Source organism: Drosophila santomea, chromosome 2L (assembly GCF_016746245.2).
Source record: "Drosophila santomea strain STO CAGO 1482 chromosome 2L, Prin_Dsan_1.1, whole genome shotgun sequence".
Taxonomy (NCBI): Eukaryota; Metazoa; Arthropoda; class Insecta; order Diptera; family Drosophilidae; genus Drosophila; species Drosophila santomea.
Genome location: NC_053016.2, coordinates 2,407,320 through 2,430,272, shown reverse-complemented (window position 1 = coordinate 2,430,272; position 22,953 = coordinate 2,407,320). Strand labels below are relative to the sequence as shown.

The 22,953-nt window shown below is 43.3% G+C and overlaps 4 protein-coding genes across 5 annotated transcripts; 3 read left to right on the top strand and 1 right to left on the bottom strand.

Annotated features, from left to right (window-relative positions):
- Positions 1–319: 319 nt before the first annotated feature.
- On the top strand, positions 320–1,465 carry LOC120458458 (inactive pancreatic lipase-related protein 1). Its single transcript, XM_039646106.1, has 3 exons — positions 320–471; positions 531–1,292; positions 1,345–1,465. Exons 1-3 carry the CDS (start codon positions 320–322, stop codon positions 1,463–1,465), a joined length of 1,035 nt encoding a protein of 344 aa, XP_039502040.1.
- A 184-nt stretch (positions 1,466–1,649) lies between these two features.
- Positions 1,650–2,920, top strand: LOC120450332. Its single transcript, XM_039633302.2, has one exon. It carries the CDS (start codon positions 1,709–1,711, stop codon positions 2,846–2,848), a length of 1,140 nt encoding a protein of 379 aa, XP_039489236.1. The 5' UTR covers positions 1,650–1,708; the 3' UTR covers positions 2,849–2,920.
- Positions 2,921–3,058: 138 nt separating this feature from the next.
- LOC120450340 (phospholipase A1 member A) lies at positions 3,059–7,663 on the top strand. The gene is made up of 4 exons (XM_039633316.2): positions 3,059–3,606; positions 6,334–7,074; positions 7,129–7,297; positions 7,363–7,663. The coding sequence occupies exons 1-4, from the start codon at positions 3,513–3,515 to the stop codon at positions 7,466–7,468; spliced, it is 1,110 nt and encodes a 369-aa protein (XP_039489250.1). The 5' UTR covers positions 3,059–3,512; the 3' UTR covers positions 7,469–7,663.
- A 2,020-nt stretch (positions 7,664–9,683) lies between these two features.
- Positions 9,684–18,128, bottom strand: LOC120450320 (vesicular glutamate transporter 1). Of its 2 annotated transcripts, none has more exons than XM_039633291.2 (9): positions 18,053–18,128; positions 17,075–17,299; positions 16,132–16,556; positions 13,347–13,677; positions 12,696–12,932; positions 11,529–12,179; positions 11,288–11,473; positions 10,956–11,171; positions 9,684–10,878 (listed from the first exon to the last, which is right to left on the bottom strand). In XM_039633291.2, the coding sequence occupies exons 3-9, from the start codon at positions 16,179–16,181 to the stop codon at positions 10,651–10,653; spliced, it is 1,899 nt and encodes a 632-aa protein (XP_039489225.1). In that variant the 5' UTR covers positions 16,182–16,556; positions 17,075–17,299; positions 18,053–18,128; the 3' UTR covers positions 9,684–10,650. The 2 variants fall into 2 exon arrangements, with proteins under 2 accessions (XP_039489225.1, XP_039489218.1); XM_039633284.2 differs by lacking the exon at positions 18,053–18,128 and adding an exon at positions 17,447–17,675.
- Positions 18,129–22,953: the final 4,825 nt, after the last annotated feature.

Below are 22,953 nucleotides of genomic sequence, written 5' to 3'. Positions count from 1 at the left end.
AGAGTTAAAATCAATGCTAGAAATCCATAAATTTTCCAATTATCAGTTACAGATAACTTCGTTGACAAATCCACTTTATGTTCTCCGTTGCTCCACGACGTTGTTTTTATTGCCAGTTTCTAACACCCAACCCCACCCGCAGCGACCTTGACCCGCTGAGTCTCACCCACCATTGGCAGCCTTGACTTTTTATCGCCTGCCAGTATTGTTAGTCTTTTTCAATGGGCCCTCATATTCTATGCCATTTTCAATGCTAGGCCGTGCAAATTTAATGGAATTGGCGTTAGAATGCGAGCTTAGAGCAGTTTAGACTTTAGTCATGAGCAAATACAGCGCACTGATCCTACTATTAACAATAATCTCCGGTTTCTGTAAAGGAGATAATCGAACGCGTGGCTGGCTGCCAGAGTTCTGTGTCTTTGGCGAGCAAAAGTGTCCCAATTCCCGAGTTTCGTTTTGGCTTTATACCAAGTGATAATAATAATTATAATAGTTAAAATAATCTGGAATAAGTTTTCATTACTTTCCAGCCAAACACGCGACGATCCCAAACAATTAGATCCTTTGAATCCGCAAAAGAATTTCTTCGAGCCGCGTCTGCCACTAAAGATACTCATCCACGGATTTATAGGAAACAGGAACTTGACACCGAATCTGGAAGTCAGGGATGTGCTGCTGCAAACTCAGAATGTAAATGTGATATCGGTGGACTATGGGACATTGGTTCGATGGCCATGTTATTATCCTTGGGCAGTGAATAATGCACCAATTGTCTCTGAGTGTCTGGCCCAGATGATAAACAATCTAATCTCAGCTGGCATCAGCAGACGTGAGGATATTCACTTGATAGGCTTCAGCTTGGGTGCCCAAGTGGCTGGAATGGTGGCCAACTACGTGAGCCAACCTCTGGCTAGGATTACTGGACTGGATCCTGCGGGTCCTGGCTTCATGATGCAGCCCTCGCTGCAGCAAAAACTGGATGCCAGTGATGCCGACTTTGTGGACATCATACACACCGATCCGTTCTTCTTTTCCATGCTTCCTCCAATGGGTCATGCCGACTTCTACCCCAATCTCGACCAGCTTAATCAACGGGGCTGCAGTTACATCAGCAACTGGAGATTCTACAACTGCAATCATTACCGGGCAGCCGTCTACTACGGCGAGTCTATCGTCTCCAGAAGGGGCTTTTGGGCCCAGCAATGCGGCGGATGGTTTGATTTCTTCTCGCAGCGGTGCAGCCACTACTCCAATATGCCCAATACCCAAATGGGTTACTTTGTCTCAGCAGCGTATGATTCTACAAATTAATTTAAAATATTATTTTAAATTTTAAATTTTCAGTGCCTCGGGCTCGTACTTTCTCACCACCCACGAGGTGGCTCCTTTTGCCAAAGGACCTCTGGTTGAAGTCGAATTTGAAGTTTCGGAACTTCGCAATTTCACGGAATTTGAATTAAGATAACATGTAAATACGGTTGATTACTACTTGAGAAATTATTATATTTATTTTTGTACGGACTTAATGATACTACATTTGTTTAACCTAGAACTTAGGCGTTAACTTAAATTTATACAAATATGGAACAAGTAGGTGAACTGTGAAAAATCAAGCCTTTGTACATTGTGTCGACATGGATTAATGGTTCAGTATAAGTTTAGATCTCTTCCGACAAACACCTTTCCTATTCTCTTTACCTTTTCAACAATGTTTGTACAAGTTTTTATAAAAAATAATCAAGAGTATCGGCAGGCTGCCTTAATACGCGTTAAAGAAGACTACAAAATTGTTGATATAAAACTTGTGTTGAAGAAACACACCCAAATTCCAGTGGAACATCAAAAGATTATGTTTTTCGATACCATCCTCAAGGACGAATACCTCTTGTCGAAGGTGGCGAAGAAATGTAAAGCCGACCTCTTGGCCTTTCACAATAATGCGCTTTTCAGTCGTATCCAGTTTTTGGATAGTTTGGAACGCCGCTGCCAGTCAATGCTGAAGCTAAACGACCAGGAAGTGGACATGGAGTTGCCCAGTAAGGTTGGGCCGCAGATCGTCGGTTTGGCCGGTGGGTGCTCAACTGCCATGAGTTCGGAGCAAAGTACAAGTGGCCTCTCTGATATGAGGAGCTCCATTATGGCATCCATGAGCTCAAGGCCAGCCTGCTATCGTCGTGGCGACGCGAATGCCTGCATATCCGAGGACACATGCGAAATTAAATGCTGCGAAGGGGATGAAGATCGTCCTCCGTACGCTAGGGTAATGCCCGAAGATCGTCGATTTGGTGTAGTAATCACCCATGAGGAGTGCCCCCGCGACTGTGATTTTAATTGTATATTGGAGTTCTTGGCAGAGGCATTCCATACTACGCAGGACGTCGCCTCCCTGAGCTTCAGTCAATGTACTCCGGTTGCTGAGTTCGACTGCTCCTTGCTACTCGTTGCCGAGGACAGTGACTCCAGCGATTGGCTGCTCCGGGTAGCGCAACCCATGTGTCCACCATACAGATGCACGTCTTTCATCAGACACTTTGATCTGGTGCGGTGCACATTTGTTATACCAATGGTCGTGGAGCGGGAGCTCTGCAAAGTGTTTCAGATATTTGAAAATCAAAACTGTGGCCTTGACACCGGAAAATGGTGCGTGATGAAGAAGACCCCTTTGGATCCTTGCTCAGATACATATGCATCTAAGGTAATCTTCAAGGATTCCGTCAACTATGAGATCATGGCTTACATCGACGCCGAATCTAAGAGCTACATTGAGCATCATTGCAGCAAGATAAAGTATATAACGTGGCATCTGCCTGTGGAATTCACCTACGGCCTAACATGTTCGAGTACATAAGACAACCCCGTTATATGTATTCCACTTATGCGCTGCAAATATAATCAATATCGTGTTTTGGTAGATTTATAATGCTGTTGCAACTGTCGCTTTTCAGTCGTATTTAAATACCAAAACAAAGTCGAAAGCTTTTCACGCAGAGCAGCGAGCTTTTGCGCACCAGCGCGAACTTTTGGGCAGCCCCAAAAACGAAAGACTTCGGACACGAACTCGACAGTCAGTGGCTCGCCGGAGCGCAATCAAATCGCACGTGTACGCGAACTTCGGGCGGTGAAAGCCAAGTTCGATTGGTGGCCAATCTCTTTCGAAGACCGCGCGTGCCCGCAGTAGTAAAAGAAGTGTGGTAAAACACAAAACTGAATCAATTTCTGCGCAGAGGCAGCCGGAATTATGCCTCGCCAGCTTTGCCGTCGTCTTGCTGCGCATTGAAATCGAAATCGAGTCCAATGACCAGCTCTTAAGCTGGAGCCCAAGAAAGAGTTTTGCACTGTTTTGAGACAGCAGAGTCGCCGGTCAACGAGCAGGCCTTGACCCAAAGCCCAGAAGAGTTCAGAGATTCAGCAAGATACCAATTATAACCCAGTTATATAATAGCACTTGCAACTGCAATTGAAATTAAAAGTAGCGTGAATTCGCAAAACATAAAAGCCGAAAAAGGAAAAGCATGTGGTTACAGTGTGTGTGGAAACCAATACGCGCAGACTTTTGGCTGCAGCTGCTCAGCGTGAGTTTTACACTCTTACGCCTGGAATTCGCCGGTTCGTATATGTTGTGCTAAAGTAAAAAACCATAAAGACACAAATTTAAGTTAAACTTTTACTTTCGCCCCGGTTGGCACTTCTTTCTCCCCAATATCTTTCGTTTGGCTGTGTCATTGTGTCTGCTGTTTCTGTTTCTGTTGACACTTCAAATTGGCGTCGTTTTAAATTTCATTTTTAACTAGTTGCACAATGTTTACCAGCATTTTCTTCTCCCGACTTCGACCTTGCCTCATATCTTGGTCAACAACTTAAATATCTTGAAAGGCCTATCTTCGAGTACCAAATACTTCACGGGGTCCATCCCACACAATACTGCTGCCTTGTCATGGTGTGACTTTTATAATCTCACGTAGCCAAGTTAATTAATTGACCCGACTACCGATTAAGTTTGCCCCCGAAATCTCTCAAGTTTTAGGCACTTAATGTATTCATATTTTTCTGTCCCTGCACCTTGACACGTTTAGTAGCTTTTGCAATTTATTTAGTGCCTGCCATTACTTTATTGCCCCCGTCGAAGGTGTCACACAGGGCGTATACGCGTTGCCGGGCTGCGTGTCATTGTCAAGTTTTGAATTCAGAGGGCCACGGGCATCAGATGATGTAGAATAACAGCTATTGGAGGGGACTGTCATTAGGCCAGATTACTGGTTAATGAACCCAAGGAAATCCGAGCAATTATAGCCGTAAAGCAGGTCAACTGTACTCGTATGCTCAAATCTAGAAGCAGTTAATTTTATATTAAAACCAGTGATGAAGAAATATTTTAAGAACTGTGCCAACTTGATTATCTAATTAAAAACCAAGACATGCAATGTATTTTGCCAGCACTTCAAAGCCTTAAGGTTGTGACACACAAATCTCGATATCGATTCGAAGTCAATTGGCCAATAACACCCAACGTAAAAACCAAGCCAAACAATGTCCGTGACGCATGGCAAATAAAAAACACAAAAACCCACAAATAAACAAAGTCAAAAGCGAGCCAACCCAAAATCATCTTTCACTTAGCAGGCGATGAGTATTTCGTGTTTCGCGTCCAACTCTCTTTTTCTCCTTCCGCATTCGACTGCTTCCGTTTCGGGTCTGATTTGTGTTAGTTGGACAGTGTTTTCCGGCCAGCCCCATGCTCCCAAAAATTTCCCCACGAAGTTTTCCCGCCAAAAAAATATAAACAAACCCAAAAAAAAGTCATTTAATTGGCGTGCGTAATGCACGAATGGAAAAGAAAATAGAAAAGGGGAGGAGGTGGCCTTACATAAGATGGAAAAAGCAGCTCACGAAGTCCGAGATATGCGATTGTGAAAAACCAATGAAAACAACTGAAAAGCTCAAGACAATTGAGGCATGACCGCGACCAGTGCCCATTGCTAAGTGGGCAGTAGGGTTACAGAGAAAGAAAAGGATGTTAGTCCTCCGTAAGAGTAAAATAAAAACACGAATTGGAAATACGTAAATGGTTGAGCTAACACCCATTTCCCATTCATAACTCTCTCATTATAGACTGTATATGTAGCATATCATTTTCTTTGCCTGTATCGCGGTGATCGGTGGGCGGTTGAGTGGCATTATGCTGCCTTCTGTGATGTAAAAATACGCTTGTTGCATGATTAATTCAACCAGCTGCTGGTCTAACGAACACTCGTCATCGCAATGGGAGTGAAACAAGCCGTGTTCACTGTGTCGCTGGGGTATATACATGTATGCCATTTATGCCCTATAAGGCAGCTGATATCTTCGGGTATTTCCAGTGGCCACCCAACCGGCAAGAGTCAGCATCTGCAATAGTTTCATAGACCGGTTGCATGACTTTCGGTTATCGGCTAACTACAAGCTAACTTCAACCGCAAGTGGGCCAATTGCTAGTCAACATTTTGGCGCCACCAACTGAGCTGAGTTGAAGGCCGATTCTCATGTCTGCTGCGTTAGATTTTTAATTTGGCCATTTAGATTCAAAGCGCACTTGGGTTTCGTACGCATGCGGTGAGCTCAACACCGCGGACAGGAAAAATAGTTGGAGCTAGCTAATAGCCGCTCAAAAAATATCAGTACTTGTTTACTTTATGTTATTTCATTACAGTTCGCCCCACACATTTGCCAATCTCGTAAAGAACTAAAGAAGTTTGGTTGAACAATATCGAATCGTATTACAGGTTGTAGTTTGTTAGTTTAATTTAAAGATAACTAAATTAGGTGTGTAAATCATAGATGCGTATAATATTCGTACTGTAATGGAAAAACCAGGCAACTTAACCACACATGTGAAGCCACCCATCACAATTGTGAATCCAAACCACTTGGCGCATATCTGTTCGCAGGCAACGAGCCAAGTGTCAGATAAGCCGATCTCAAATGGTTTTTCCTTGCCCCATGAATCGGGTGAATAAATTACGCATACTCATTCCGCATCCAGCTCCAGTTATATCATGAGCAGCGCGTTTTTGTCAAAAATAAACCCAGTCGTTGGTGGCAAATCGCAAACAAAGAGCAGGAGGCCACAGAAAATAGCGTCACTTCCGTTTGGCTCTGACTTTTACTTTCTGCGACCGAATGTTGCTGCTGCAACTGCAACTGCAACAGCAACAGCATGACATTTGCAGCGTGCCAAATTGCAAGCATTCAATGTCGCTGCCAGCGGCTTATGTAATTAAATGTAATATCTCGCAGAGCGAAACAAGTTTGTCAACTAAGATCTTGTATCTTGTATCTCACATATCCTCCATACAGCTGCTCAAAATGCGGGAGTGGTGGCAGCTGCCGTGGCGGCTGGTCAAAACCAAACCCAGGTCTATGTGACGGATTCTTGCCTGCAAAAGCCGTACCGCTGTCCTCATCCGAAGATCCAGTTCTATCTGTATACGAGACGCACCCAGGAGCAGCCGGAGTTCATAGATGTCCTGGATCCGAACGCCCTCTACTACACCCACTTCAATCCACGCCATCCCACCAAGATCATAATCCACGGCTTCGGCGGCGGCAGAACTCTGAGTCCCAGTCCGGATCTCCGGGAGGCGTACTTCAGTGTGGGCGAGTACAACATCATCATAGTGGACTACGCGGATGCCGTTAAGGAACCCTGTTTGAGTCAGATGGACTGGGCTCCTCGGTTCGGCAGTCTGTGTATCTCCCAGCTGGTCAAATACCTCGCCCGACATCCACGTGGCGTCCAGCCGGACGACCTGCACTTCATTGGATACAGTGTGGGTGCCCACATCGCCGGTCTGGTGGCCAACTATTTGAAGCCGGAGGAGGGCAAGCTGGGCAGGATCACCGCCCTGGATCCAACGATATTCTTCTATGCCGGGGCCAACAACTCCAGGGATCTGGATACGACGGATGCCCACTTTGTGGATGTCCTGCACACCGGCGCTGGCATCCTGGGGCAGTGGCACTCCAGTGGTCATGCGGACTTCTATGTGAACGGAGGCACCAGGCAACCAGCTTGTGTGGGATCGGCGACCTTGTTTCGTAAGTAAACGAGATATCATAAATACTATTATAACTTACCATCCTTATCCCCAGAAACATTGGCTTGCGATCACACAAAAGTCACGCCGTACTTCATTGAATCCATAACGACAACGCGGGGATTTTATGCGGGTCCTTGTCCCAACTTGTTCTCCTACCTAATAGGTTGGTGTGAGCCCAAGGACTCGGAGTATGTGCTGATGGGCGAGCACTGTTCACACAAGTAAGCTACACCTTTAACACAGATTTCTATATAAATAAATATTAATATACAATAACTTTTTGCAGAGCTCGAGGGAACTATTATGTGACCACCAATGCCAAGGCGCCGTTTGCTCGCGGATTTCCGGGAAAAGGACGATCCAATGGGGAGTACCAGGGAGTACGGAGATAATGCTGTTCGACATGGCGAGATCGTATAATGTGTATTTGAATCGATTGGAAAAGCGCCTCAATTTATGCATCTTTTACAGCGTAGCACTCATGTGATTTTAGCTTGTTTCCTAATTGATACCTATTTATTTCATATTTTTGTTATTAGTTCTAAATGCAGCCATTTTTCGTTGGGACTTGTACAAATAAATAGTTAAGTTTTATGCTTAAAGTCGTTGAGGAATAAAACAACTCACTTGTTTGGCATAATTTTAACATGTTCGTTTTATTGAATTCCAAATACATTTCATTAGGCTTAATTTTGCTGTGGTTTAATGACCGTCATTATCATGGTATTCATATGGTATTCTCATGCAAGGACATTATATTTTTACTTCTGGTAACGAAATTCAAGTGTTATTGGTGTAGATTGGTAGATTTATTCTGTTTTCAAATGAATAGGGGTTTTAACTCTCCAATATTTGGTTATGTTTTTTAATATTCGTTTTGTTTTTTTTTTTGGTTTAATGAGCATACACTGAAATATATAAGTATTATTTTAATTTGGTTTAGCTACCATACAAATTATACAACATGGGCGGGTGTTGCCAGAAAAGGGATCTCCGATTGCGTTTAATATTCATAATTTTGATTCAATACGTTATATTGTGTATACAGAACTCTCAGTGAACACAAAGAATATTTTGTTACTAATTATATACACGGTTTAAGTATAGCGGTAATATCATTCTACATCTTTTAAATATTCAGATGACTCTGTGGAGGCGATTCCGCAGCCCCTTTGTCATTTGATTAATGATTAGAAGATAGTTTATGATTTATTTTAATAGCATATATCTGGTATTGTGCGCCTATATTTCTGTATGAAAGTATATGCATATCCTTCACGCTTCCAATTTACCTTTATGCACAACATTTAAGTTTGGCTAGTAGTTAAAATACCCTAGATGCGACCTGTTCTTCTGTGACTGGTTATGGCCAAAACTGATGGTTTAACACTATTAAAGTTGCGCTCGTTTAGGTTTAAGTTATGCTACGGTTCGACTTGACTTTATGTACACTTAAATTACTCACAAAAGCATTTAATGATGGCATTCAACTACGAGATACGCTTTATTTACAAACTGTTATGTCAAGTGATTTTCATTACGTTTTTTTTTATTTTATATCTTAGCAAGCAAAAGTTTAACCGTGGCTTTCTGGTTAACATATTTATGTTATTATTGTCCACACAGCCCCGAGAGCTTGAGTATCTCTCAAAAACAAAAAAGGGAAATCAAATCGAAGTCTCTATTGTTATAGTCTCCAGATTAGAAGAGCCATACTCAATTGAAGAATCGGTTTTATATACAGAATGGATTGTACACTATCCTAATATTACACATACGCCCCAATGGCCAACATTTTTAATTGCCTGCACGAGCATTCGTTTAAAAATTTGAGCCTAAAATACAATCATAATGGTAAGTAAATAAAACTGATAGACCAATGTAAATATATTAACTATTAACTAGGCTTACTTCACTAGGTATTGTCGCTTTCACAAGCAGTATTGTTGTCTTCAATTGGAACTTTCATCCAAGAACATTTAAAATTGTAATAATATTAGCTATTTGTAAGTGGCTATACGAGTATCTGTGTGATTATTTATTCGCTGCGCTGTACAAATTACGGTATTAGAATTGACTCTTTTAGTTAGAAAATGTTCACGTTTTTAATACATAGTGATTTAAATGTGAATAATTTAAATTACCTTTATATAGCTATTTATAATACTTGTGGCTATCTTAATACGATCGGGTAATATACAGACGACTAGAAATAATTTGTGTAAATTTGCATATTCAATGGTACAGTGCGAAAGTAAGTGCGTCTAAATATGTATTTGCGGCAGTAATAGAAAACCTCAACTAAACACTAATTAAAATTTAACAACTTTAAATTAACAAGTGGTGCTTTAAACTAATGAACAACAAAAAAATAACAGTGCATTTGTAAGTTAAATTTGTGCATTTAAATCAAAGTGGTGCATAATAATGTTAACAAAAAGGTTTAAGTTACGTAAAATAAATTATTTACAATCTACCAGATATTTAAAAATTGGTTAAATTTATTACTTTAGAGAGATTTAATATTTCTTATGTAGTAATCATTTAACTTTAATTTACTTAGGTTTACAAAATAATTAACGATAATGATAATGATAATAAGAAGTAAATTTTAGGAAAGAAAGAAACCAAAACCTTTTTAAATATTTATTTAAAGTATGCCTTAATATTATTTAGATGTAGTGAGCATATGAAGACCAAGTCTGAGGTTATATGCGCCTACGGCTATCTACTTAAGTATTATGTTTAGTACCTACATCATGCCTTGCTCATGTTATTTTAACACAAAAGCATACGGTGCATTAATATCAATGAACTAAATAATAATATCAAACATAAACAGCAATTAGTTAACAGAGTATTCTTATGACTTTTGATTAGCTAGTTCTTTTTATGGTTATCATTCGTGCCGAACATCAACAATTGCTTGGGTTTGATTAAAATGTTCTCTTTACACAGAAGATAATATCATCAACGGTAATAAAACTTGCAGTTTGCAGTTCAACAACAATCTTTGGCTATATATGTATATACGATTATACCGATATAAATATAATTATCATAGGCTTTGTGTGTGGATTATGTGATTTATGATATACACAAGTGTTGAGTATATATTTCCAGTTCTTTCCCTATCTTGTGTTGCAGTTTCGATTTTCAGAGCTTGTAAATAGAAATTCGCGTAAGCGAGACCCTAATAGTATATATGCTTTATAGATCGATTAGGTCAGTTTTGGGTCAGTTTGTTATGTGGACCAATGGAATTGGTTGTGGTTATCTGTATTGCTGTGTATGCATATGTAGTTTCTCTGTTAGGTACATAGTTTCATTGTGTTAGTGTGGCATGTGGAATCCCCTTATTCGCTGACAAATTCGTTACTCTTTAGTTATACATACATACACTTATATGTTTCTGAAAGGCTCTCCTAGGATCCCTCCATCGATGGAACTCAACAAATAGAGAGAGAATGGGGGAAAAACTTTAACGGCACACCAAGAACAAACAATATACGTCAAACGATTTCCGACTACAACTAAAAGCTATGATATATATCAGTGACCTATGGCGAACCCATTACTGCTGCTGGTATCCCTGCGGATCGTAGGACGGCATTTGTCCTTGCGTGTACCCATACTGGCCAGGATTGGTAACTTCCCCGTAGGTCGGTGGGACATCCTCCTCCGCAATGGGAGGAGCACCGCTGGCCATGGCGAAGGGATTGTTGGCCACGTGTCCTGTGGCGCCGTAGCTAATGGCACTCGACTGCTGCATTTGGCTCTGCTCAGTGTACTCGGGGGCACCCTATTCGAAAAAAAAGATAAAAAAGACAAAATCCCTTAGTAGTTATACTATCATAATATTCTAGCTTCTAGACTTACGAATGAGGTTTCCTTCATGTAGTCGCCCAACATGCCCGCCTGGCTAGGATCCGTGTTGGTAATGGCACCTGGTGGTGGAGCCCACACCTTTTGCTCCTCGGCCGGAGGTTCCGCCCACGGCTGCAGCTCTCCGGAGGCGAAAATGCCGTAGAAAGTGCAGCCAACCAAATGAACACAGGCGGCCAGGGTGAAGACAGTGGTCCAGCAACCGGTGGGCTAAAACAATAAAATATATTTATAAATGAGATATTTATCTATAAGATACAAAACAAGTATCTTTGCTACAGAAACCAGCTGACATCCGTAATATATTTAAATAATTTATAACTTACATTAGCCTGGATGAGACCATCAAGGGCATAGGGCACAATGATGCCGGCCAGAGTGCCAATTCCATTCGAAAGACCCATTAATATACTGGCATAACGAGGAGCGATATCCAGGTGATTGACATTATAACCGGATATAGCAAAGCCACTGAAGGCCACGCCGCAAGTCAAGGCAAACATGGCACCCGTCTGAAAACGAAAACTCTATAGTAATAGAAAACATAGAAAATGGATCATAACTTACCGCCGTTGAGGAGTGTGCCACGAATAGGAAAAACAGGCCTTCCATACCGAAGCCGCCGCAATTGAAGAGCTTTCGCACATTGGTGGTGGACAGGATTCCGTTCTTCCGCAGGTGATCCGCTAACATGCCGCCAAATGGAACTATCGTGGTCATGATCAAGTGGGGCAGGGAGCCCACAAAGCCCGCCTCCTCCACCTTAAAGCCGAACTTGTGCTTGAGGAACGAGGACTGGAACAGCACCAGGAGGTAGAAGTTCCAGGAGCGGCAGAAGTTCGCCACAATGATGGCGTAGACCGGCATCGAACGCATCATCTCCCGCCATGGAGTCGTCTTCAGCGAAGGCATCGTCGGATGAGCCGACTCCCCGAGCGATTTCTCAATGTACTTCAGCTCGGGTATACTGATGGCTGGATGTTTGCGCGGGTTCTCGAAGCACAACCATATCCAGAACATGTACCATATGATGCCGAACACTCCGTAGGCGTAGAACGGCGCCTGGTAGCCCACGGTATCGGCCAGCAGCCCGGAGAGCGGTAGTCCCACCACCACGCCCGCATAGGAACCGGAAAAGGCCAGCGTCGCCAGTCGGGAGCGTTCCATGGGCGGCGCCCAGAAGCGCCAGATGCCATGGCAAGCTGGATAGGTGACACCCTAAGGAAGATTATGGAATCAATGGATTATTCCAATAAGTCAAATATTATTTCCTATTTATTCAATGGAGTCAGTTTCTAAACTATCCAGCAAGTTCAATATTTTCCTCAAGGAATCGTGCTTTAAAAAATTTTAAAAATATTATGCAAGCTCTATTAAAAATATAAATTTAAGATTTAGTTGCTTCGGTAATCGAATAAAGAAACATCCTTTTTACTAAGTATCATTTCTTCCCTTCCGAGTCTAAGAAAACTGACATACTCCCCAGTCCTTCGCACAAAGAAATCGCATTAAAATAAATGCTTTTGTTATTTTTTGCCCGCCCTGGCAGGGCCAGGACCCCCATCCCTTTGAGGGCTTAGGACATGTTTCCATTTCACATATTTGCTTTATCATAAAGCAAAATCTAACCCTCCCCATTTTCGCAACATCACGCAGCCGTAATCCCCGGCTTTGATCTGTGGCAAAATCGAATTGGGCAAGTTGTTAGGTTGGTTGGTTGGTTTGGCTACATACCTCGAAGAGTCCTTGCAGGACCCTCACGCAAATCACCACATGACCGTGCATCAGGGTCATGGCGAATGGCACGAAGAGATGCAGCGTGGCGGAGCTCACGATGGACAGCCCGAATATCTTGTTGGCCGGAAACTTGGAGGCGATGAAGCCGCCGGGAATCTGCGTCACCAGATAGCCCCAGAAGAAGGACGAGTCCACATGGCTCTCCACGGCGACCGTCCAGTTCATGAACACAGTCTGCAAAAATCCAAAAAAACACATTTCACGGCGTGAGTGACGGAAGCTCAACAATCATTAAAAACCGCTTCGGGTATTTATTAACGAGCGTCAAGCATTCAGAGTTTCAAATGGGTTTCTATGATGGGTGGGTGTCTGTGTGTGGGGGCACGTCCTTTTGTGCATGTATGACTTTTGAGTCATACCCACACACACAGACACACTCCCTAATTGACAACAGCTTCTCGTCAAATGAAGCGAATTTTATGGATGAGGGATCCATCTCTCGAATTTATAAATGCTCATTTAATGCTGACAATTTAATGAATTTAATAAGCAAGTTGTTAGGGGACAACTTTAACATTTAAGCAAATTTATAATTTAAATTTATAAGAATTATAAAACAAGTACTTAGTGTTCCCAGTGACTACTCACCCCATTGTGCTCCCCTTTGAGCTTGGCCGCCGACATATTGCACCTCATGCCGAAGGCGATCATGAATCCCACGCAGGCCATGGTGGCGATGGTGTAGCGGGCCGGCATGCAAGGACACTCCGCCTTGCAGTACTTGTCGATCTTGCGGAGCGGCGGACGCTCGATCTCCTCGAAGGAGGCGGGCGAGTCGGGCCGGTCGTCGTCGTCGTCGTAGGCGTGGCCGCCGCCCGGTCCGCGGCCCTCCCGGTCGCCCCCCTCCATCTCCTCGTAGCCCCCGTGACCGCCATGATAGCTCTGCGATATCTCGAACTTCTCCATATTTGGCTTCAGGCTGCGGGAGAAATTGAAACAAGATCCTTAATAAAATGTATCTTCATTCAGTTGGGCTAAAACGATCTGTGCAGGATTGTTCCTTAAACCAATGCTGTAGTATATTGCAAACACTTTCTCCTGGGGCATAATTCATGCCAATTAGAGCGGTTGGCTGGCCAAATCAACAGGTCAACGAGAGGGCGTGAAAACACAAATATTTTCGGCTTGTTAGCAGCAACAGCTGCCACCCCCTTCCGCTTTTGCCCACCGAAGGTGGTTGTTGTTTTCCCAAGGGTCCCCGAGGAATTGCGGTAACTTGGGGGAGGAATCGCAGGCAGAACTTTCGTCCTGCGAGTGGAATGAAATTCAATTTTATTAAGTGCTGATAGCAGGGCTACGGGTATTTAAAGTTGATTGAAGCAGGTAGGAAGGAATCCCCGCAATCGCATTTCCAGATTTGATTTCCCAGTTTAAACACAGTTAAAAGACCTTGTCATCGACTAGATTGATGGATGTGTGTTAGCTGATAGCTGGGCTGATAACTGGGGTGACCTGGCCACCAGTCAACCATTCCGAGCAAGCCATTAACCCGAGATAAGTGACACATCAACTGAGATATTGCCTCCTCTCACTCTGCTCGGCATTTGGAATTTTTCTTCATAAATATCCAGACAAAGTCCCCATAAGTACGCAATACAAACTAATAAGCAGCCACCAGCCGAAAACAAGCCACTACAGTGGATATAACTTTGCCGTCGTCGAAGTCGAAGTCGCCGCCTGTCACATAACTCAACTGTCTGCCGCCAAAGCTACCCTCGTCTGGTCACGCAGGACCTCCTGAATAAGAGCGCAAAAAAAAGGAGCTGAGGGTACGACTTACGTCCTTCGAGCAACTTGCGCCTTGACCGACTTTAAGGCTGACGCCAATTTCATGCCCTTCGCCAAAAGGGACTGTGTTATGTCCATCGTTAGGTTTGTTATGGGACAAAAGAGTGTTCGATTACCATTTTAAGGTAATAAATAATATGCTCACTTTTGAATCCGTCAATTAAAAATGAGCGGGCAGAGGACTTTAAACGTTTGGAATAGAAATGCCACGTTAATTTTCACTGATTCTTATTTATTTTAAATTTTTTACTTATATTCACAATTTTTGTTTTCAATTTAGAACATCTCAGCGTCGGTTTTTTTAGATATCACTTTCTTGACGACTCGCCAAACTATCCTTGGCGCTGAAGTTGCGCATTGATTGTCAGTAAAAATGTTGCAGACTTTTTGGCGCCGCCTAGATTAAGGATAACTGGCGCCACAAGCTGAAGGCTTTTGTACCATTCGCCTTTGACTTTAACGTGGCCACAAAAACGCGACCATTAGAGATGTAAATGGGGCACATTCACAGATATATATAAATACATAGAGCTGTGTGGGGTGTATTAGTTTGTTTGCCTTGACAACTGTGATGAAGATGCTCTGGCATTCGCGGGAGGAGGTGTCTTGTCAGCGACACGACCGCGTTTTCAATGGCAATTCTAATTTCATTTTCACTGGCAAGGATAAAGGAACTCCTTGAGCACTCTCCCCCGACGAGGCATTTCAATTTCTTCGCGCCAAGTGCCACTCGAGCGCTTCAGCGGCAGGTCCTGTTGGCAACGGAAACGGAAGTGGATGCGGAAACGGCTCGCAGCTCGTAAAAATCAATTTAATTTGCCTTAAGCGCTGCAGCAGCCCTTCGTCGGTATGCAACACATTCCTTAATGAAAGCGATGTGCCACCTATTGTTCCAATTTCTAATTTAGCACCCAAGGTCCTTGAGAAATCAGACGAGGTGTGCCCATCAAATTGCATACCACACGACCACACACACACATTCATCGAGTGTTTGCCCAATGTGCCCCAGTGGCACGACTTTATTGCGTTTCGTTCGCAATCGAAGGTGCTGGAGTTGAAGTTCCCGGACACGTGCTGCCAACGTGCCCGGAATTCCTGAGGCACCGGTGAGCTCACCAGTCCGCATGCCACTGCGTTCGTTGTCGTTTGTAGTGAAAAGTCGAAAGTCCCAAGTCCAAAGTCCTTAGAATCCCCAAACCCCCTCTAATGACTTGTTAAGCATGCCAATAATTTTACAACTTTCCGGGGCGCGCGACACGTGCCGAAGTTTCGCGACGCCGGCTAGCCGGGAGTGCGTATCAATATCGGTACATATTTACTGCATTATCCTGGCATGGTCAAGCTCAGCCAACCACGAGCAGCGACCATCCTTGCGTTAAATTAAACTCGCTCCCTTTTGTTCTCTCGCAGGTCCATTTGATTGCAATCATATTTCATTTCGGGCCCGTCATCGGTGTACACTTGCCAGCAAAAATGTGTAGCAATATGCTTAAATATATACTTTAAAATTCTAAATATTTTTTAAGACCCAAAACCTGCTGCCTGGTGTTACTAGAGTATATCATATCGCATCTTATTGACTCACCCGCCAAACACGCCCGTCGCCTTCTCCTTAAACGCCGTCAGACCCTTCATGGTGCTGCGCTGCTAGTAGTCCTGATTTTCCCAGACTCCTGTCCTGTCTCCGCCCCTGCCTCCGGATCTCCGAGTCCTGGTCGTGGTCCTGCTCCTCCTCCTGCTGCTGTCCTTTCGCCCAAGTCAGCGTCTGTTGTGCTTCGTTGCCTTTGCGCCGTTATCACTTGGGCGCATAAATGTATTTTGTTGCCTACTTCACGGCGGATTGCCGTGTATATAAGCGTGGCGAATCGGCGGCGCTTAATTTCCGTGAAGCCAGCACAAATTTGATGACTCTATTTTCGGGTTGGCTCGTTCACTCAGCGGGGGGGATTTTCACTTGGTCGCCATACAATTTCGATATTCGTGGAGTTTGTGCATTTTCATTTACAGTGCCTGCAAAAGAGATTTGTACCCGTCTATTAATGGGTCCAGCAATTTGTGTTCTGCTGCTGATAAGCAAAAGTCTCCGTCCCGTACAATTTCATCATTTTGCACATTTCTTGTAAGCCGCTTATGTTCATAAATTCACGAGGATTTCGAAATGCTGATGATGAGGGGTAACTACTGAGCCGGGAGAGTATTTTGTAAATATTTCTGGCATTGTGAGCTGTTTTGATAACTTTGTATGCTCCATTTGGTGTGAGCATGAAATTTGACACCTCTTTTGGTTGGGGTAATCTCTATCAAAAGAGTTACGTTAATTGGAATTATTAGAAATAAAAGTTGGAAAGTGAATTCAATTTAAATATTCAATACAGGAATTTAGAAATTATTGCCACAAGTAAGTTTCTTAGTTAAAATGAATTCCTGCATTCTTCGGCGTTTCTTACTGAATTCCCTAGAAGATTCCACTGGAAGCTCCTCCCCCAAAACAGTTGTACTTTTGACCTTTGGCCGCAACGCCTACTTACATGCCACACCAGAGTTACGTAATCCATTTCGTAGTTGGTGCAAGATTATATAATCGGCCTCTAGTTGTAACTTAAGCACAGATATTTTCGGTGATTAAATTGGCTTAAATTATGTTTTAGTAGGCAACGAAAATCGTTTAGTTTATCTTCTTTGTTGGTTAGGATATCACAAATAAGGTACACAGATAACAGATTTAATAGCTTGATTATTCACTACGCGATACGCTGCAAATGAAATACAAAAGGGATTTATAATTAGGAGAAAATAAATTTAATTATAAGTTTTTTAAGAATATATTAATATTAGTAATTTCTTAGAATTTATTTTTAACCATCCATAGATGGTTTTTATTTATTGATAGAAAGTCTCACATTTTCTGAGCAACACTCGCCCGCAAAAATAGAAATAAAACTAAAGTGAAAAACTTAAAACTTTGGATAAACCAATTAAGAACTTAGTATGTGGGACGACAACATCCAGACAGAGTTTGACCACGAGACCGGCGGCAGGTTGTCTATAGAACCGACGACGACGACGACGACGACGAGGACGATGGTGATCCGTATCCAACTCTGTCTGAAGACTGTGTGACGTCCAACTCAAAATCAGCCGCGATGTGGACCTCCACATCGCCAAAGATCGGCGGAGGACAGGTGGCGGCGGAACCTGGATACATAAGCTGCCATCTCGGCCTGGAATGTATCACATGCACGAGTATGTGCGGTGGGCGGAGTATGGGGGGGAGGGGTGGGAGGAGCGTTGTATATACACTGGAAATTTTCAACCACTGGAATGTGCGAGATTTTCTTTTCAAGGGTATTACGAGGCGTTGTCAGAAAAACGTAGATTTCTCAACTTCCAGCCGCTGGCCAGCACTTTTTCGAAACACTTTCGATATTAGCACGATTATTCGGATATTTTGAACTATATTTTCTAATTTGTTGATATAATTTAGATGGGTTTTCCCAGCTATATACCCGCAGCTCCAGGCTCGCTTTTTGGCCTCAGCAGGACAACGCACGAAGTGAAACTAAAAGCGCCCGCATTCGCCTTTCTTGTCTGCCCAGATGGATGTCCTGCCAGCGGATTATGCTCCTCCGCAGCATAATCAACGCAACCGTCCCGTTCGCACCCGCTGTGGTGAAAAGCTCGCCACACAGACGACAGCTGCGCACGCCCGAGAATCCTTCGAGAGTCCTTCGTCCTTCGGCATTGGTCGACGGCGGATGGCAACTGTAGCAGTTGAGACTGCGACCCGGTGTGGGGGAATGGCATGCCACCTGGCCAAAAAGGACCAATCAGAGGTCCTGGTACATGGGAATGTCCTCCTTCTGGGTTGGCATGCGAATCTCAGTCGTGCGTGAAATGCTATTAACATGTTGCCAGGCCATTTTCCATTGTTTTCCTCGTGGCACACAGACGTCCTGCGTCCTTCTGCCGACTTTTCATAGAATGTCAGCCATTTTGAATATTTTCCCCTGTCTGCTTGGTGGCTCAAAATACCTCCAAACTCTGTACATTTTTTGGAAAATACTCCGATTTATGGATGGGCATTTACAAATGAATCGCGAAGTTTGACCAGCAATAAATAAGTAAGTCCTTTGCTCTCGCCTTTGATCGATTCGAGTCGGACGTGATGCTTTTTATATTCGCACATTTGGGAGCTTGAAATCTATCTAATGGATTATCATTAGTTACAGGGCACTTCAACGGTGACAAAACATGTCATTAATTTTGTTAGAATTCTTTCATGAATTTGTCGATTTTAAAGCTTATTTATTTAGTTCGTTTTCGCACAACTTGTGTCTTAAAATGCAATATTTTAACTTTAAAAGCTTTTTTATTAGAAAGTCCTTAGAAGCGTTAGATATTCAAGTGGGTATACAGCACATTAAAAACTATACTAGAGTTAGACAATTGTTCTTCACATTTCATTTATCGCAAGGATATACTAATTGGACCGGTTACTTACCAAGTTTGCTAAGTAATGACTATGTGCGTAAGTCTTGCTCAACTTCACTATTCTCAATGGGCACTTTAAGTAGCTAATAATCTTGGTCAACAGTGTAAGCAACTGCCTCGATTCTCATCAACCGCATCGATTCATAGCACACAAAAGTCCATGCCCCAAAGAAATGCCCGCTTCCGTTCGAAGTCCCATTCCAGGATCCCCTCCAGATGTCCTGGCCACGTTGCTAATACGACGCGTTGGCCTAACCCTCATAAGCATAAAGCAAACAGGCAGCAAACAGTTGCAACTCAGCCAAAAGCTATAATAAAGTTGCGGAAGTAAACAGCAAAGCGAAATAAACAAGAAGCAGGAGGAGGAAACTGCCGAGCTGGGAAATGAAAGGAAAGTCAACAAAACGGCAGCGGGATTTTCGCATTCGAAAGGGATACAGATACAGATACATCTATGAGTATATCTACATCTACGGGATGAGCCAGACTTCGGGGCAGACAGATTTTCCACAGACAGGACGGCGGCACAATAAAAGCAGCCACATCAACAGTCGCTCATCTGCGATATTAAATTTCGAAAAATGCCCAATCCGTGCGCCGTTTTACTATTTAAACAAAGCGATTAAGGGTGCGAGGCTACGGCTAGCGGCTAAAAGCGCCATCCACATTGATTGACGTAAATGAAGAATAATCGAATTGCGAATTGCGCTCATAAAACTCTAAACTAAGTGGCGACGTTGTCGCTCGGATCGAGTGTCAGTCAGTGCCCATGGTGCACAGTGGAAAGTATCCTAGGGTAACCACTCAAACTCAAACCCGCAAAAATGCTAGTTAAATATGTTATTCTCTTGGAGTAATATCTTATTTTATACATCTGATTTTGTTATTATAAATATAACAAATTTATAATTTTCCTCATTGTGAATAATTTTTTTTCGCACCCACTGTGCTCAAGTCGGCAACCTTAGCTGTTGGCCCGCTCTCATAAATTGCCAGCAAAAAAGTGTCAAACTTGAGTTGACAGTCCCTTCGACGGAGTTTCGTCCTGGAGTTGGGGAAGGACTTCCGCTGGCTTCCCAGTTTCCATCGCACGTCAGCGGTAATTAGTGCAGCTTCGGCAGAAAGTCGTCTTCAATTTCATTGCGCCAGCATAATCATCATTATCCTGTTGGGCCTGTTGTGTCCTTATCCACGCGGCGGCCTCCCGTTGTCCTTGCCGCTTGCACTAATTACAAAATAACTTTTGCAGCTTTGTCAACTCTGTGTACTTTTTTTTCGGGGGATTCCCCACGGTGTGTATGATGTATGGCTTTTCGTTGTCTGATTTATGAGTGAATTATGGGAATGGGCGTCTGCGGCTTACTGTCGGTGAAAGGGTTTCACGCGGTTTTAATTACCAGCCGAAACTGTGACGACTTTAAAAGCTATCGAATATCAGCGCGAATTACGCAAAAACAAGCGAGTACTTTTCCCACCAAGTCGGGAAATTGATGAGCTTCTGTGTGGATTCAGCAGACTCATGCTGTCAATCCACATGTCCACCCACTCAATCACCAAACTAAACGCTGTGCTGCTCGATAAGCGTAGCAATGCGAATCCTTCGGAGGGGGGAGGCTTGCAGGTCGGGGGTTAAGGGTGTGTTCCTGCCCAAAAACGATTTCTGAGATTTAATATTTATTTTTGTTTGTGTGCAAATAGCTGGAAGCGTCTGAGATATGATGGAAACTGCGAGGGGAAGCGATGAAACGGGGGATTCGGAGATGTCTGTTCTGTGGGAGATTTTTCTTATGGCATATAGCATATAGTATATTAAGGATTTACAGAGACATGAAACTATCATATATTTTTGTAGTTTCTTTTTACTACGCCACATGGACGGATGGCTTTACCCGTTCTAATTAGCATATGCCTCCATTTAGGCCAACTCCTTTGTCCGTCGCACAACAACAACGAAATCCATTAGGGTCATAGAAAGTATATTACATTTATTCACTCGAAATACATTTTTCTCTTCGCTTGCCGAACAACAATAAGAGCAGAATACAAAAGGCGAAAAGCGTCAGTCAGTGCAACTTTATTTCAAGCTACAATGCGCAGGCAGCCCACCTACTGAAACACATAGCCTCCTATTTATTGCACTCAGAAAAAAAAACTGAGCAGCATACAAAAAAAACACTATAGGGTTTCTATAGATACAAAAAGCTTCTTTGATTTTTCACGTGCAAATATAAATAACAATTTGCAAAGTGTAAATGTTTCTGTTTTCTCTTCCCAAGTTTATGGGACATTTTTTCGCCGAGTGTAGAAGTCCTGGTGACAGGCGGCGGTATACCGGAAGCAAATGCTTTTGTCGCCCGGCGTGTGCCGCTTTCTGTTGTGGCGTTCGTTTTTTGAGTTTTACCCTCAAAACGCAGGGGTTTACTCATAAATGCGAGTCTGAATCTTTAGAATGCCTTGATTAATGTTGGCGCACGTTGGCTTTTACCCCTTCCACCGCAGGATAAGGGTGAACGAGAGCGGGCAATAAAAATGTTGTCACACATCATTTAGCAGGCACGGCCAGTCCGTGCTTTTCCGGTGCCCTAAATCGGTTTTAATACATTTATTATGAATTTTCAAACATTTCACTTCGCCATTGGACACCTGATACCCCCCTTTTCGGCTTTTCAACTGCCTCCACGAAGAAGAAGATCCGTTGCCATTGCCTGCCAGGCATCATAATGAATCTAATCACTTACGCTCGAGTGCATCAATTATGCTGCCATCAAGGATCGGGCAGCAGGACGAGTGGTGGGATGGGTTCGACGGGCTGACAAAATGACTGCAGGATGGAGTGACAGGCGTGGTGGACGCGGAGCCAACGGAACAGAAGCGACGACGTGCCCATTGTTAACTGTGGAAATTTGTTTGCTACGTCATCGCAACAACAAGCCCCTCAAGTTGATAACTTTATGATGCTGTAAACAGACATGTACACACATCTCTACACCCCCACAAAGTTGGCAAATCTGGGCATTAAGGGTAAGGGGTGGCAGAATTAAAAAAGTTTTGAAATGGAATCATTGCGAATAGCAATATATATATTACGATACAAATAACGGAGATAATGCTTAGAAAAGAAACGTTATTCTTGTATTTTTAGTTCACTTTAAAGTATTTATCCTTTAGGTAAACAAGAAGTTATTTTTTGAGCTGCAACCCTCCGTTAAACTGGCCTTGTTCCCTTGGTCATCTGTGTGAAGAAACCACAAAATGTGTTTGTCATCATTAGAAAATATTAAATTTCCTCTGCCCAAGTCCAGGTCTCCCAGGCGCAGGGCTTTAATTGCTGTGAATGCGAATACTTAAAAGTTGTTGCCTTTTATGCGGTTGCCGTCAAAGCGAAACTCAATTAAGCTGCAGTCACCACCCCATGTAACATCTATCCCCACCCCATCCAAAATCAACCCATGGTTTCCCCTGATTTAAAACTGCTGATACGGCAGTTGAGGACGTCGGGAGACAGGGGGACAAGGGGACAAGGACATCAATGGGACGCTTTGTCATGGTTGCCCTGCCAGCCAGCCACCGAATGCCTTTTCAAAGGCATTTTTAATTGAAATTATCTGATGCTACCTTTTCGGCTTCTCCCGCGAATTACCATCTGAGTTTTGCGTTTTTCTGCTTTGTTACCTTGCAGTTGGGTTGATTGACATGTGAGTCGTCGTCCTGCTCCTTGGAAACTTTTCCTCGGTCCCAGCTTGTTTACATCTTAGAGCGCTAATAGCGGCCTTAAGTCTGCGAGCGATACGCCATAAATCCATGTTAATAACGCAATTGTCAGAGGGGATGCAATCCTGTCTCAATTCGCAGAGACATGGCTGCACTGAAAACAATTGCTGCACGAATGAAGAGCTCAATTAATGCCGAACAGAGT